The sequence below is a fragment of the Perca fluviatilis genome, chromosome 7 (genome assembly GCF_010015445.1).
Source record: "Perca fluviatilis chromosome 7, GENO_Pfluv_1.0, whole genome shotgun sequence".
In the NCBI taxonomy this organism is placed as follows: Eukaryota; Metazoa; Chordata; class Actinopteri; order Perciformes; family Percidae; genus Perca; species Perca fluviatilis.
Genome location: NC_053118.1, coordinates 3442776 through 3458411, shown reverse-complemented (window position 1 = coordinate 3458411; position 15636 = coordinate 3442776). Strand labels below are relative to the sequence as shown.

Below are 15636 nucleotides of genomic sequence, written 5' to 3'. Positions count from 1 at the left end.
ATGCAAATTCACCAAAACATCATAAAACAAATTCTTTTTTATTTGAGCTGTCAGTCAACATCAAACTTGAGAAGCTACCTTTGATGGTGGGACACTCGTCTGTGTAAATGTACTCGAGAATGGCCTGTAGAATCTCTGAGCTGGTAGGCATCTCCAGTGCAGTGCAGGATGTGGCCTGAGGGGGCACAAGACAACATCATTATCAGTACCAGTATGGTTATATCCATGAAAGTGCATTGCAAGCATTAAATACCATGGACACACTGGTTCATAAATAAGGCATTGTGAAATAAAAACATGGCATACCTCGATCCAGGGGTTTCCAAGCATACTATTGAAGTATTCTGCAGAAAAGATTTGAAAACATTTGAGACTCACGTACTCTAACTCCGAAACATCAAACAGCAGTCACATTTAAAGTTATTTCAACAGAGAGGAGGCTATTATTCAGAAAGGCCCAATCATATTTTTAGTAGGGATTTTAAGACTCTACACCATGAGGCACATGTGCTGTATGACATACAGATTCGTGATGTATAACAACCTGCATTCTCTTTTCAGTATGAATGAATGAATGAATGAACATCTGTGTATTCGGTTCTTTGATGGGCTGACCTTACCTAGTCTTGCACAGAGGACACTTTTGTGACATGGAAACTCTTTCCCATCTTCAGATTTCAGAGTAACATCACAAAGATAGGAGCTGTACAGACACATGAAGACAGATATTTATCTACATTTTCATGTCAAATTCATTATTTATTCATTATCTAATCTATAGCTACAACTGTTATATATAATATAAATTCATATACACACCATTTTTTCTGGTAGAATTTGGGTTTGTTGCCAGTTTTCTTGTTTATAACATTGATCTTTCCATTTTCATATTTGACTCCGTCCAGTCTGTCAATATTTAAAGAAAGCATGATTAACAAGAAATGACACCACATCTGATTTTTGCCACAGGGTTTTAGAGCACACTCGGTCTCTCACCGTGCAGACAGGCTTCCCAGGCCCAGCTTTTTTGCAACACCTTGTAAGGTTTTCACAGGGTTGGCCCCTCCCTCGTTGGCCCCGGCCTTGTCACCTCTGCCTCCTTTTCCCTTCTTGCCAGGCTTGGCAAACTTGCTCTTGGCCTTGTCACCGTCTCCTTTGGTTGCAGGGGGAAGGGAGCGGTACACCTCGAGGGCTGAACGGCCTCTCAGGCCCAAGTCCTGCAGGCTGCTGATAAGCCTCTCCTGCTCAGAGTCCTGGCAATGGCAACAGAGACAGTGGAACATGGGATTCATGAAATAACCACAGTTGAGTCAGAGGCTAAAGCTCTTCCCAGCTAAAGCAAATGTTTTGTATAGACTCAAGCAATAGCAGGGTTTTCCCTTAGAGTGCATAGGTGCAAATGACATCATATGCTAATTTGCATATCAATGATGTCATCGTGCAGTTATTTGCATAAAGCTCGGTAGTGGTCAGTTGCAGCGAGGGAGATAACACTGAAGCAAAACTTGGAGGTCACTAAAATAAGAATAGCTGGTCCACCTGAAAGATCAGCCCACCTTAAGTTAGTTAGTCTGTGCTAAAGTTGTCGCTAGCTCCGTGGCTAACCTCATTCACTTTAACTAGCAGGTAGCAAGCAAGACACAGGAATTTGGTTTGGTTCTTGAGGAGTTGCAGCATTTTTCACCAACAGATTAACTGTACACAGACTGCACGGTTACGTTCACAGCTATAACCTTTATGCTAACTTCATAATCACAACGAACACACACTCGCTGACAACAAAAACATGATAATGAAAAAAAAACGAAATCGTGACAACCCTAATATTAAAGGCAAGGCAGCTTTATTTGTATAGCAAATTTCAGCAACAATGCAATTCAAAGTGCTTTATATTAAACACTTACAGTATGTCTAGTATATCCAGATTCTGTTGCACAGAATTGAGGTGAATAACACGTTTCCTTTCTTATCCTCACCTGGTTTTGTCCAGTCAAGGCCCCTGAGACTCTCGGCCGGGCCCCATGCACCAGCAGCTCACAGGAGTCTGTGTAGATGAAGTGCAGGGCGTATTCCAGCATGTCTGGTGGGATCTTCTCCAAAATGATTAAATCACAGCCCACAGCATCTTCGCTCCTCCTCACTTCTCCATCAAGATCCTCATCAACCTTGCCATTCTCAGACATAAACTGCTTCCGGAAGAACTCGGACCTCATGGACAAGATGTACTTGTGGGCAGGGAAGGTGCGATCACCGGCCTGAAGGGTCACATCATGGATGCTGTCCGTTTCGTCCGCCTCATCCAGAAGGCGCCGGAAGTGTTGGGAGAAGGAGGATGGAAAAATGCTGGGAATCTCATACAAACTGGATTAAAGACACAGGGTGGACACTAATGAACAAAATCAAATAATCAAAAATGACCATTTGGAACACAAACACAAGGAGTATAATCTATGACAACTGAGTGATAATTGGACTGGAGCCAATGAATCTTTAAAAAGTAAATAGAGCACAGAATTTACCAATAACAAGATTACAATGTCTCTCAGACCTAATGCAAAAAAATTGTCAAGCGAACGGTAATATAATAAAAGAAGGAGCAAGGAGCTTCCATGCTGTAACACTGGCTCCAATAAAGCAGCGTATATTAACAGCAGGAGGAGATCTAACAATAAAAACAATTAGACCCAACCAGATAAGATATATAGTCCACTATTTTACATCACCTTATGATCATTTCATTGATTTATTTCCTCCAGTTCAAGTATCACGCATGATTTTAACAACCTGTTTACACAAGATGTATTAAAGTTTCTTGTTGGAGTCGTCTCACGTCTGTCTGACAAAACAAATATGCTATTTATCATTGCAGCAGTCTCCACTGGCTGCAAACAGCTTGAACTTCACTCACACTTCACACGTGTAACTGTGGGTTTTTTAGGCTTCAAGTCTATTTTCTATAGACTTTAGAAAATAAGTACACTACCAAGCAAAGCATTTTCCAGGCTCCAAGGGAGATATCCTACCTTGTTTTGGGGTCGGACTGAAGCACTCCAAAATTTCGGCCTTTAGAGTCCATGGTGATGCTGACAGCTCTGTGGACATATGGGAGTTTTCCAGGCGGATTCGCTCATACACTGTCCCCGCATCAGAATGGCCACAAACCTCCACACTGCCCTCTAAGATTACAAGAAACAGATTTAAAAATCAATATACTCTTTTAAATCACTTCTTAAATCCTATTTTTAGAAACTTGCTTTAATGATTTACTTCAATGTTGTTTATCTTCTCTATTTGTATCCTTCTACACTTTTGTTTTAAAGGTCCAATGTGTAGGAATTTGGAATGGTGGTGGTAAATATTCATGAAAAATTTGTGAACAGGCAATGCAGATTTTGATAATGAACAACTAAACACGTTACACACTGGACCTTTAACTCTAATAAACTTCAAATGTGTATCTTTAGGTCACTCCTTTTATTTATCAAAGCAGTTGGTACATTTCTAAATTGGCTATACAAATTTAAGGTTTCGTCCAATGAAAACTATTTAAATAAAACTGACAATTGCAAAACATTAGCCAACTTTATGATTCTATATACCATGTCCCTAAATTCCTTACCTTTCTTCTCCCCGTACTTTTTATATTCTCCAGCCCACACGCCACTGAAGCCCTCCCCCTCCTGAGTCACAAACATCATGCCGTTCTTGCTGAGAGCTATGTCCGACATGAAAACCTGACGCCCATACGCCCACCGGCACTGTCTCACCGAGCTTCCAGAGGACCGCCAGCAGAACACCTGACAGAGAGAGAAATGGAGGGGGGTGAAGATTTAAGGAAAGTTTCACAGACAAGTCTTAGTCACCAATTTCATCTATAGGACCCCATATAGGCTAGCTTGCTTTGGGATTGTATAACTGTCTATGATGCACCAAATGTTAGATAACAATAGGGGAAATAAAAATAACAATGTTATACATTCAGCTTGAGTTTCTAAATGTTAGCGCAGTGAGAGAAGTAAGATTTAACTACACTTTTAATAATTGATTTAGACCAAATAATTAAGTAATGCTTAAGTGAAAAGCATTTCCTCTTATACTTTCTAAATGCACTTACCCTTCCAGCTTCATCTAATGCCAGGATGGCCACCTTTTCCCCTCCTCCCTCATTCAGGAGCTGTGGAACTACACGGTGGTCCAGACTACCACCACTGACCAGAACCTTCCTGATGTTCAGCTGCCTGAAAGAGACCAATCAAAATGAATAATTAGAAAAACACAAAAACTAACAAAACAGTGTCACATTCAAAACATATGTATAATAGACGTTATCATTTACTGTAATTCGTCTATCTTTGGATCAAGATCTACATTTCTTGGTGGAAGACACTCTTGAACACCTGCATTCAAGAGAGTTCAGTGTGTTATCGCGCTTTAATAGATGCAGCACTACAATTTCCAAATGAAACAAAAAGATAACATAACAGTTTCTAGTTTAGTGAGTGATTTCTGATCAGCTGCCATTTACATTAGGTCTGATTAGAATAATGGAGGGGGATGCAGAACGAACATCTTGAAAAGGTTGCACATATAAATCAGATCTATGAGCATTGAAGAATATAGAGTACAACCTTTCATTCTTTACAGTGATAGTATCTTTGTATTTTTCTGACAGATACTGGCACCCTTTTTTTTTTTTACTTAGAAATGAATACTGTTTTAAACAAGACATTTGCCCAATTCTTCTGGAATGGGATGCTGGATTTGGAGACAACCTGCTCAAAATCTATGTAAAATGCGTGTTTTATGATTTTGTGTAAGGCAATCTTCAGATTGTGGTATAATGAACCAGTTTGTTCCATGTATTGCTTTGATGACATTTGGAAAAAACTGATATAGAAAAAATACTAAATTGAGGTCATGCTGATTTTGTCTGCTGTCTAATGAAATGGAATAAAGCTTCCATTTCATTAAAAGACTTGTAACAGGCTTTTCTTATTTTTGCAGTTTAATAAGGGGTGGTTGAATGTCCCATTTACCTTGAAGCCATTTTCTTGCACTGGTAGTCAGCCAACAGGTAGACGTCCCCCTTCTCAGTCACAACCACTGTTGCTCCATCACTAGCTGCTGCCATAGCTATGGTGACATCCTTGTGGTATAGGGCCGATACCTGCCGGGGGGCTGTCACACACTTCTCTCCATTAGGATCGAGCAAGTAACCTGGAGATCAACACACAATGGAGTACAAAATATACATTACATTAACATATCAAGTTGCCCATATACAGTGTGTGTGTTTAATATGGGTTTTTACTTAAAACTTTTTGTGTCATCCAACTCTGACACAATGGAGGGTCTTTCCTCCTCACCAAACCTCCAACAGAAGTAGATAAACATTTGTATCATTCTAACATTCCAACAAGATCATGCTTGCATGCTAAACATTTTAGACTTTATCTTTATTCATTACTCTGACACCTAAGTGTGCCACAGGGTGTGGGTGAGATCTTCATCTGCTCAACATTCACTATCTTAAAAGCAGTGCCATTTTCGCTCATAACACTGGCTTTGCTGACATCTCAATGTTGAGGCTTACCCAGCTGGCCTCCATTGAGTCCCATTGTGTAGACAGCCTCCCTGGTCCACAGCACTGTGTGGAACCTCCCTGCTGCAACTCCAATCACTGTCCTGCCTTTCAGCGTCTTGGAGAACACCTACACACACAGCATACCACAGGGACATTGAAACTAGAGAATATAGAATTGAAGTGTTTCGAGACACAACATCAAAGATCATTATTATCAACGTACTGGTTGTATAAAATACTAAATCACTCCCAAAAGGAAACTTACATACTATGAAACGGAGTAGATTAAAGAAGTCCCAACACATTGTCATTTCATTCACCAAAATGACCAAATCTCATTTGGTATAAAAACAATGCTCGTTACATGCATGGTAAAATGTCATCTGCCCTCTTCCATTATCATCCCTGCTAGCTCTTACCTGTTTAGGGACCTGAGCTGAGGCAGGAGGAGGAGCCAGACCTAACTGGTGGAAGGTGTTGAGGCCAAAAGTGTACACGTAGCCTTCTTCTGTCAGCACCACTGTGTGGTCTTTAGCTGCTGCCACCTGGGAGCAGTGGTGGGACATTAGACCCTCCACCATCCGGGGAACCTGTGCAGAGGAGTGAGATAGAGAAGATAATGAGAGATTAGAAAAAAAAAAAAAGAAAAAAAAAATACAGCCCAGAAGAACATCCTAAGCTCAATGTTCAGCATTCAATGATATCTATTTGAGATTGACCAGTAAAAGCTATTGAAGATTGACAGTTTCCTTTACATTAACTCATGACAGTATCCCATGCCTGTATCTTTAGCACCAGGGCAAATCCCTGTGTATAACAGTTATTTATAACTATTTGCCAGTGATTCGGTCACTCAAATGGCACTGTCACAGGAGGAGTTGCGCTGTTTTCTGCTGCGAGAGCTAATGTAAAAAGAACAAGTCTGTTATAGTCTATATTTTTCTTATTGTCAACAAATCTCATAAAAAGACAAAAAAAAAAATGGACCCTGCCAACAAGTATTGTGTGTGTATATAAAGCCATCGACATGGGCACTGTAGTGTTTTGTGCATTTTCTTTTTTACACGTTTTACAAGTTATCAAATGTACATTGCAGAGAGGATACCAGTACCTGCTCCAACACAACTGATTAAAAGATTTCCACACAATTTATCCCAGCCACCCCCCCCATGCGATGCATTAAAACAGTCTTGGGGAAACCTTTTAGACTTTAGGTTCCAAGAGGGAATACTCATTTCACTTTGACATTTTCATGCCAAAATAATCATTTTGTTTCCCCACAAAAATACACTCCCTTGACACTTTATTGGTTACACCTAAACATTTATGCAATCTAATGCAATCCAGTACAACAGCTGTGCCACATACTCTACCTTTACGAAGCTTATAATAGAGACAGAGGGTATCGCATCATACTCTGAAAGCCTCTCCCACCCATAGGGGGAACACTCTCCGCTCTCCATTAACCTGCGTTAAGGTTCCTCCTCGTCAATTTCGTCTGCTACCAAACAACAGAAAAATGCTTATGGGTGGTGATATTAACTACCAACAAGATAAATAACCCATTACTTCGTTTTTATAAGCTGCTGACCCTAAAACTAAGCTTTTACGAAGACAAAAGTGGAATCAGCAGGGAGAATGGGAAGACTGTGGGGTCCTGACACTAAGCTAACGATATGTCCGAAGTTAGGTTTGCCGCGAGCATTTCGTTACCAAGTCAAATATCCAAATGTCAGTTATAGTCTAACTATATGTCTGTAAGTTAAGCTAACACATAATGTTGTATACAATCTTAGCTTATTGTCAGGATCACACAGTCTCCCCATTCTTCCTGCGGACTCCTCACGTCTGTATCCACTTTTGTCTTAATAAAAGCTCAGTTTTTCAGGTCAGCAGCTTATAAAAACTTAAGTTATGTGTTCTTTGCATTGTTGGAAGTGAGTATCACCACACAGCAGCCTTTAGGCATTCATCTGTTGTTTTCTAGCAGACAAAATTGACTAGGAGGAACCTTCACACAATACAAGTCAATGCAGAGCGGAGAGTTGTTTTCCCCTCCAGTGGGTGCTGGACTTACCGTGAGGAAAATAAGTATTTGAACACCCTGCTATTTTGCAAGTTCTCCCACTTAGAAATCATGGAGGGGTCTGAAATTGTCATCGTAGGTGCATGTCCACTGTGAGAGACAATCTAAAAAAACAAATCCAGAAATCACAATGTATGATTTTTTAACTATTTATTTGTCTGATACAGCTGCAAATAAGTATTTGAACACCTGAGAAAATCAATGTTAATATTTGGTACAGTAGCCTTTGTTTGCAATTACAGAGGTCAAACGTTTCCTGTAGTTTTTCACCAGGTTTGCACACACTACAGGAGGGATTTTGGCCCACTCCTCCACACAGATCTTCTCTAGATCAGTCAGGTTTCTGGGCTGTCGCTGAGAAACATGGAGTTTGAGCTCCCTCCAAAGATTCTCTATTGGGTTTAGGTCTGGAGACTGGCTAGGCCACGCCAGAACCTTGATATGCTTCTTACAGAGCCACTCCTTGGTTATCCTGGCTGCGTGCTTCGGGTCATTGTCATGTTGGAAGACCCAGCCTCGACCCATCTTCAATGCTCTAACTGAGGGAAGGAGGTTGTTCCCCAAAATCTCACAATACATGGCCCCGGTCATCCTCTCCTTAATACAGTGCAGCCGCCCTGTCCCATGTGCAGAACAAAACCCCCAAAGCATGATGCTACCACCCCATGTGCACAGTAGGGATGGTGTTCTTGGGATGGTACTCATCATTCTTCTTCCTCCAAACACGGTTAGTGGAATTATGACCAAAAAATTCTATTTTGGTCTTATCTGACCACATGACTTTCTCCCATGACTCCTCTGGATCATCCAAATGGTCATTGGCAAACTTAAGACGGGCCTTGACATGTGCTGGTTTAAGCAGGGGAACCTGCCGTGCCATGCATGATTTCAAACCATGACGTCTTAGTGTATTACCAACAGTAACCTTGGAAACGGTGGTCCGAGCTCTTTTCAGGTCATTGACCAGCTCCTCCCGTGTAGTCCTGGGCTGATTTCTCACCTTTCTTAGGATCATTGAGACCCCACGAGGTGAGATCTTGCATGGAGCCCCAGTCCGAGGGAGATTGACAGTCATGTTTAGCTTCTTCCATTTTCTAATGATTGCTCCAACAGTGGACCTTTTTTCACCAAGCTGCTTGGCAATTTCCCCGTAGCCCTTTCCAGCCTTGTGGAGGTGTACAATTTTGTCTCTAGTCTTTGGACAGCTCTTTGGTCTTGGCCATGTTAGTAGTTGGATTCTTACTGATTGTATGGGGTGGACAGGTGTCTTTATGCAGCTAACGACCTCAAACAGGTGCATCTAATTTAGGATAATAAATGGAGTGGAGGTGGACATTTTAAAGGCAGACTAACAGGTCTTTGAGGGTCAGAATTCTAGCTGATAGACAGGTGTTCAAATACTTATTTGCAGCTGTATCATACAAATAAATTGTTAAAAAAAAAATCATACATTGTGATTTCTGGATTTATTTTTTTTAGATTATGTCTCTCACAGTGGACATGCACCTACGATGACAATTTCAGACCCCTCCATGATTTCCAAGTGGGAGAACTAGCAAAATAGCAGGGTGTTCAAATACTTATTTTCCTCACTGTAAATGCGCTCTGGGACATCTTCGAAATAATGCCCTATAACAGCCAATGTCAACTGGCGGCAGAATAATCATGAATTCACAAAATGTAAAGAGGAAAAAATGTGTTCTGTTATTTATCATTTCAAGCATTTAGAGCAAAAACCCAGCCCCCTGTATTTGCATCTCTATTCACATGCCGGGATTGTACAGCGACCGAGCGCCACACATAGAGCTGAGCCGAGATGTGTGTGCGTTAAAACACATAGCACTGAAGGATACAGGATATTACCAACGGCCGCTGGGGCAGATGAACTCACGCTAGTCTCTTTTCTGTAAATAGGCTACAATTAAACCTTTGTGAGTAAAAAGTCAATACTTATCAATGCACTCACCTGTGTAGACTGGCATAAACACGTAGAAAGCGATATTTCAATCGGCTCTGTATGCTCAGTCCACTCTTGTCCACCGCGCTGTTTTACGCAAACACAGCTCTACTCTGCAAATAGCAAATTTTTACAAACAAGCTAAAACAAAAGCTGTCAGTTTGTAGTCTAACTGTTTATCTTAGTTTGCCGGGAATCTGGAAATTTGGACAAATTCTTGTAAACCTCACTGCTGGCTGAACAAACCAAACTCTCCGCTAGAGCGGACAATCTATGGAGGTATTATAAGACCAAAACAGATACATCTGGCTTCTTAATATGCACGTGAATGACGCGATCGTTATGTTCGAGTTCTTCATTCTTGATGATGATGATGCTGGTTGTATTATTTTGCAACAGCATCTTTCATTGCAAATGAGGCATACATGACGAGTGCATAGCCTGCTTATCTGTCCATTCATCATTAAAGCTGGGCTTTTGGCTTTTCCATGTCAACTTTTTGCTTCAGCCTCTTTGACAGTGACATGTTTACCTACTTTAAACAGCCGTTTCTTTCTGCAAGCATTTTCCACCAATCAGGATGCTGCATACTACAACCATGTTTCCATAATCACAGACTTTAACCATCACTCCTCAGTGAACTGCCTCCTAGTCTGAGATCTTTTTCTACTTAAAGAGCCAGTTATCACTATGGAGTTTCCATGTTTTTTAGGAGTTTGCTCGCACTAATACATGTAAAAAAAAATATAGCATTAATTCAGTAAGAAAGTGAAAGTTTCGAACAAGAATAGGCGTTATAGGTATAAATTCATTTTATTTTCTTTATTTGAGCTTCCGGCCCCCAGAGTGTCTGCTTAGAAAAATTGTGGCCCTTGAAAAAAATGTTGTTGATGACAATAAGTCGACAATAAGTTGATATAACAAGTCTCACCAGATAAGTTTGTTCATCTCCATGACCAAGTCGTCCTCCCAGGCCATGCCCACAGGTGAAGACCTGGCCTTTCTGAGACAGGAACACAGAGTGGAACTTACACAGGACCACCTAAAAGGGACAAGAGGAGATTAAACATGGACATAATTGCAATTTTTCAGTTTTTGCTTTTTATTAGTACTGGACATTCTATTCTAAGGAAAAAACTGAGTCTGAAGTTTGTGCTAATTAAGGCTCTTGTCATTATGATTTGGACCTCAGTGGCTGCGTGCATCTTTTTCCATGTCCCTCAGCCAAGCCCTCTTGTAGTAATAGTAAAACACTATGCCAATAAAGGCCAGGACACAAGTGGAAAAGCAAACATCATTACTAATACATTGCTACCCTCAAGCTTTCAATAGAGCGCAGAGATGTTTCCCAAAGTATCACATTGACGTGGACATTCACACACATGCATACACATCAGTGTGGTTTATTTAATTAAAAACATGTCATTGTGGAATTAATATTTAACCTCTGGCACCTGCTGGGTTGGGCTAGGAAGACAAAGACTAAATGCAGTGCCACTGGGTCAGTGTGTGGTCATGAAATCAGATCCATCCGTCCCCTACTAGGCTATATGAAATGGCTCTGCATGACAAGTCCTGCAAACACGGGGTTTCTTCTGTGTCCACCAATAATACAGGTAATCATGTCTTCACAAATACACACCCCACATACAAATACTAGGTCTTAAGAATGGATTACAATGACACCATGTCTAACACAGTAATTACTTATTCTACTATAACTTAGCATCTGGTGTGTACTTACATCACTGGGGGCAGTTGCGATATTAATCACATTAAGAGTATCCACATGGCAAATGCATGAAATTGTAGCCAGCCTGGCACGGCACAGCCCATGCACAGGCCGGCTCAACACAGTCACAAATGAAGACTATACATGAGAAGACAAAGCAAATTAGTCCACGCCTGACACACCAACTATGCCCTCTGTTTGACTCAGTCCCACAACATTATCGATACTCCTGATAATGTACCATGGCTGTATAACCACTAACTTTATTTATGTATGAAACACAAAATGTAAAGCTCTCAAGCAAAACCAATATTTCTACATCTGTGGTTTGAGAAAGTATGAGCCAGTATGAGCCATGCTTGGAGGGAAAAGCATTTAACAAATGCTGCTTTACCCTGAAGAGAAGGTTGCGTTATACAGGACTCTGGGGAGGGAGTGTTTTGCTGGTTTACCCAGGTGGTGTGCCTTATCTGGAGTACCCATGTGCATTGGCTTTTCTTAATGCAAAACATGTTGGCATAGAGTTGAAGCATACAGTACAGTAGAGCTGGGCGATATGGAGAAAATCACATATCACACAGTTTTTGACCAAATGCATCAATGTCTATATTGTGGCGATATTGTAGGGTTGACTAATGGTGCTTTAACAAAATATTAACACAATGAGAGTTTTGATAAATAATCATCAGTAATGTGGATACAAAAGACTAAGAGGGTAAAGGCAAATAAACCGCTAGTAAGTCTGGTAAGTTCAGAAAATGACATCACTTTACTGTAATGCAGCCTTTAAAACCAGGAAAAGACAACACTTGTGTCATATCACGATATCCAAAATCTAAGACGATATCCAGCCTTATATATTAATATATTGCCCAGCCCTACAGTACAGTAAGGGGCATTACTGGTGTGACGCATGCAAGTGGGGTATTCAGGGAAGGGAAGCCCTATGCTGTAGGAAAACACATTCTCACTCCCCGGAGAGCTGGGACAACAGCAATGTGTCATTAGCCTACCTGCTTGATGTAAACCCCTGTCCTGGCAAACACATCCACAAGCTCAGGGTGCTGTCGGCTCTCCTGATTACCATGCCCGAGACTGAAATTAGTATTGTTTCCCCATGTGTATACTTCAGTTGGGTCTGTAATGAGGAAGAAAAAAACATTACAAGGACAGTCACAGCATTGCCTCCACCTGAAGCTTGATTTAACCACTGGTCTTTTCTGCCACTACAAAAAGTGTGTGTGTGTGTGTGTGTGTGTGTGTGTCTTACAAATCACCTTTCTCAACAACAAGGCAATTCAAAGTGATTCACATAAGACATAAAAGCAATAAGAAAAAAGAAACAAGGCAACATAAAAAGACATAGGCATTAAAAGTGTAAAATAAAATATAAGATAAAAATAAGCTAAAATATAATAAAACAGACCAAAACAGAATGATATCTTGTTCTTCCACAGTGGGTACTAGATCCTTTTCTATATAATGTGAAAATCACAAATCATAATGGCCAGAAAGACATGTGTTGTAGCACAGGGAGAGTTAAATCCCATGCATGTACAAGTGTGAATGCATCATTAAACAGAATGAGTCATTATCATGTTAATAAGCCCGGTGACTCTCGACAAAAACAAAACTAGAGTCAATTGTTTCACCATCAATGTCGTACTGGTGTTAATGTGGCGCATGATGACCCTGATGAAGGCCACAAGCCCAAACATGTTGGTCTCACAATTAAGTTGTTCTTTATACTACAAGTGTTGCTGGAGATTCACACAGTTTCCCTTCTTCATGCACCTTGGAAGTAGGTAAAGTTGTGACAGATATCCCAAGGGGTAAGGCAATGGTTTGCTTTTTATTCGACAGGTGTAAATAGACAGGTAAAGGGGGACAACATGCAGCAAAGGGCAGCGGGTATGAATCAAACCTGGGCCAGTTTTTTGCAGTAAGGACTCAGCCTTGAGAACATGGGGTGCCTCATCATCATTTTCTTACCGGTGTTTTTGAACACAACATGTGATGGTCTGTCCTTCATTGTAAGGTCCAGGACAGAGAGACCCTCCTTGTCGTGAGTGGAAAGTAGTCCTCCATGCTGAAACAAAGTCAAGAAACAAAAGATATTCAAAGTCAAGTCAACATCTTGAAATTAAGCAAATAATAATCTTAATTTTTCCTTTTACGGCATGTTACTTTCCACGTTGTTGCATTGTTTGACTTTGACCATTTAAATGGGAACACCTTGAACATCTCGACAGCACGTTCTTTGGTGATCCGTGTTAAATATATACCTTGACCAGCGATATGAGACAGTGGATCTGTCCGTAGAAAGCACTGCGATGCAGAGCGGTCCAGCTGGACTCCTTATCCTTCACCATCAGGTCAGCACTCTTACTCTCCAGCAGCCACTCCAGCAGGGTCTTCTTTCCCAGTGAGGATGCCAGGTGCAGGGCTGTGCGACCAAAGGCATCTCGCAAGGTGGCCGCATTGTGGCAGTGTGATGTCAAGAATGCCCGCAGCTGCCCCTCCGAGCCTCCCGTTAGTGCCGCTACCACCTCGTCTGCATGCTGCTGTGAGCGGCATTTGGGGGTGCAATCCAGCAGTGGCAAACTCATCCTGACCCCCGACAAACCCTCAGAGTAAACCCCCTCCCTTTTCTATTACAAAGTCCCTCTTTCAGCCCAAAACCCACAATTGCAAAAAAGAAAACTAATAAAACAATATAATGTTAAGTAACAAATCGAAAACACTGTCACTACAATTGTGTACTATAACAGAGATGCTCTCCAAGAAGAAACAGTAGCTACATGAAGAAAAAATGTGTCAACAAAAGATTGAAGATGGTTTGGAGTGCTAGAATTGTGCTTGTGTTGAGGTTCCACTGCACCCTAGCGACCCCAGAGCCTTTTGGCGACTGGTTTCAGTCCACCATTTCAACCAGGAGTTGAACACAAACTAAGGTGCTTGCAGCATACGATGGCATCAAAAATTTAATAAATACAAAACCTCTTGTGCGTTTTATACAAAATTGTACATTTCAAATGTTTGCAAAAATAGTTTTTCCTCTAAATACTCTTGATCATTTACAAAAGGCAAATTTTCAACAACCCTCCTTCTCGTCCAGCAGTCCAACCATCACACTGGAGGGGAAAGGACGCCTTTCCCCCCAAAATTCTCACTTTCCTTTTCAAAACTCCATAATTGTAGAGTGCCCCTGAGGAACACAAATTGAGAGTTATCAGCGAAAAACAATGGCCTACATTCACACTTTGTTTACATGCAGAAGTTCAGCTGGGTGTGCAGAATGCAGGAGTCAGAGGAGATACAAAACTGTAAGTGCAAAGGTCAGAGCAAGTTTGACCTAAATACACACTACAAAGCACCAATCAGCTGAGTTGGCAGGTATTTGACAACGCTGTGCAAATACGATTAAGGCAAATTTAAATTTTGCATATGGGTTATGTTTTAGCGTGTGAAGAAAGTGCACTTCCATTAATTGGGGTGGGTGTTGTTTTTGATGTTGACTAAACAGCAGGGTTGTGTAACAGGCTAGGTTAGTTAGCCGAATACCATTAACGTTAGCCTGTTAATTTTGGCTGCACCCCATTTAACCCCATTTAACTGTCTGCGTCATAACAGTGCGGTGTTGAAGCCATTGTAAACCTATTTATTTTAATAGAAGGAGATAAACTGACAACTTGCTACCGTAGCAGGCTGTGCAGAAGCACGAACAGCTAAACGTTACTTCATCCAGGTATTAGCTCATAGTGCCGAAGCTGGATAACGTTACACGTCGAGCCACATCATAATTTGCTATATTTTTTTCAATTCTGACAGCTAACCAGACACCTGTCGTGGGAAAAAGCAACTTTAAAGATATAGGTTTGTCAAGTGCCGTTAGCTAGCGTTAGCTGATTTTACCTTGGCAGCTATAGCTTGGCAGCTATCTTTAGGCAGCTCACCGAAAGCTAGCGTTAGCCAACTGTTTTGCTAAGGGAAATTTACGTCGTATAATTTCTTACCTTTCGCTAGATAAAGAAACAAGACGACATGGAGAAAGTTGCATCAACGACGTACATCCAATGTATCATTACTACTAAGAGATGCTAGGATTTTTCCACTGGTGCAAATTTTTGACAGGACTGGACGCCTGAAACCCTGCAGTTAGGTAAAAAAAAAAAAACCTTCGCTAATGTCGAGACCTGTCATTGGTCAGGGAGTGTACATCTCAATATTCTATTGGTTGATTTTGGGTGGTGCTGTTGCTGTATCAATTATATCAT

The 15636-nt window shown here is 41.1% G+C and overlaps 1 protein-coding gene across 1 annotated transcript in view; it reads right to left on the bottom strand.

Moving 5' to 3' along the window:
• ibtk (inhibitor of Bruton agammaglobulinemia tyrosine kinase) overlaps positions 1 to 15532 on the bottom strand; it is a 32432-nt gene extending 16900 nt beyond the window's left edge. Inside the window, 18 exon segments of the mRNA XM_039804805.1 lie at positions 79 to 175; positions 307 to 344; positions 621 to 703; positions 820 to 906; positions 997 to 1253; positions 1977 to 2361; positions 3024 to 3114; positions 3117 to 3176; positions 3620 to 3797; positions 4115 to 4238; positions 5037 to 5217; positions 5594 to 5711; positions 6004 to 6174; positions 10559 to 10669; positions 12373 to 12497; positions 13352 to 13448; positions 13645 to 14567; positions 15376 to 15532. Coding sequence (XP_039660739.1) covers positions 79 to 175; positions 307 to 344; positions 621 to 703; positions 820 to 906; positions 997 to 1253; positions 1977 to 2361; positions 3024 to 3114; positions 3117 to 3176; positions 3620 to 3797; positions 4115 to 4238; positions 5037 to 5217; positions 5594 to 5711; positions 6004 to 6174; positions 10559 to 10669; positions 12373 to 12497; positions 13352 to 13448; positions 13645 to 13968 — 2527 coding nt within the window. The 5' untranslated portion in view covers positions 13969 to 14567; positions 15376 to 15532.
• Positions 15533 to 15636: the final 104 nt, after the last annotated feature.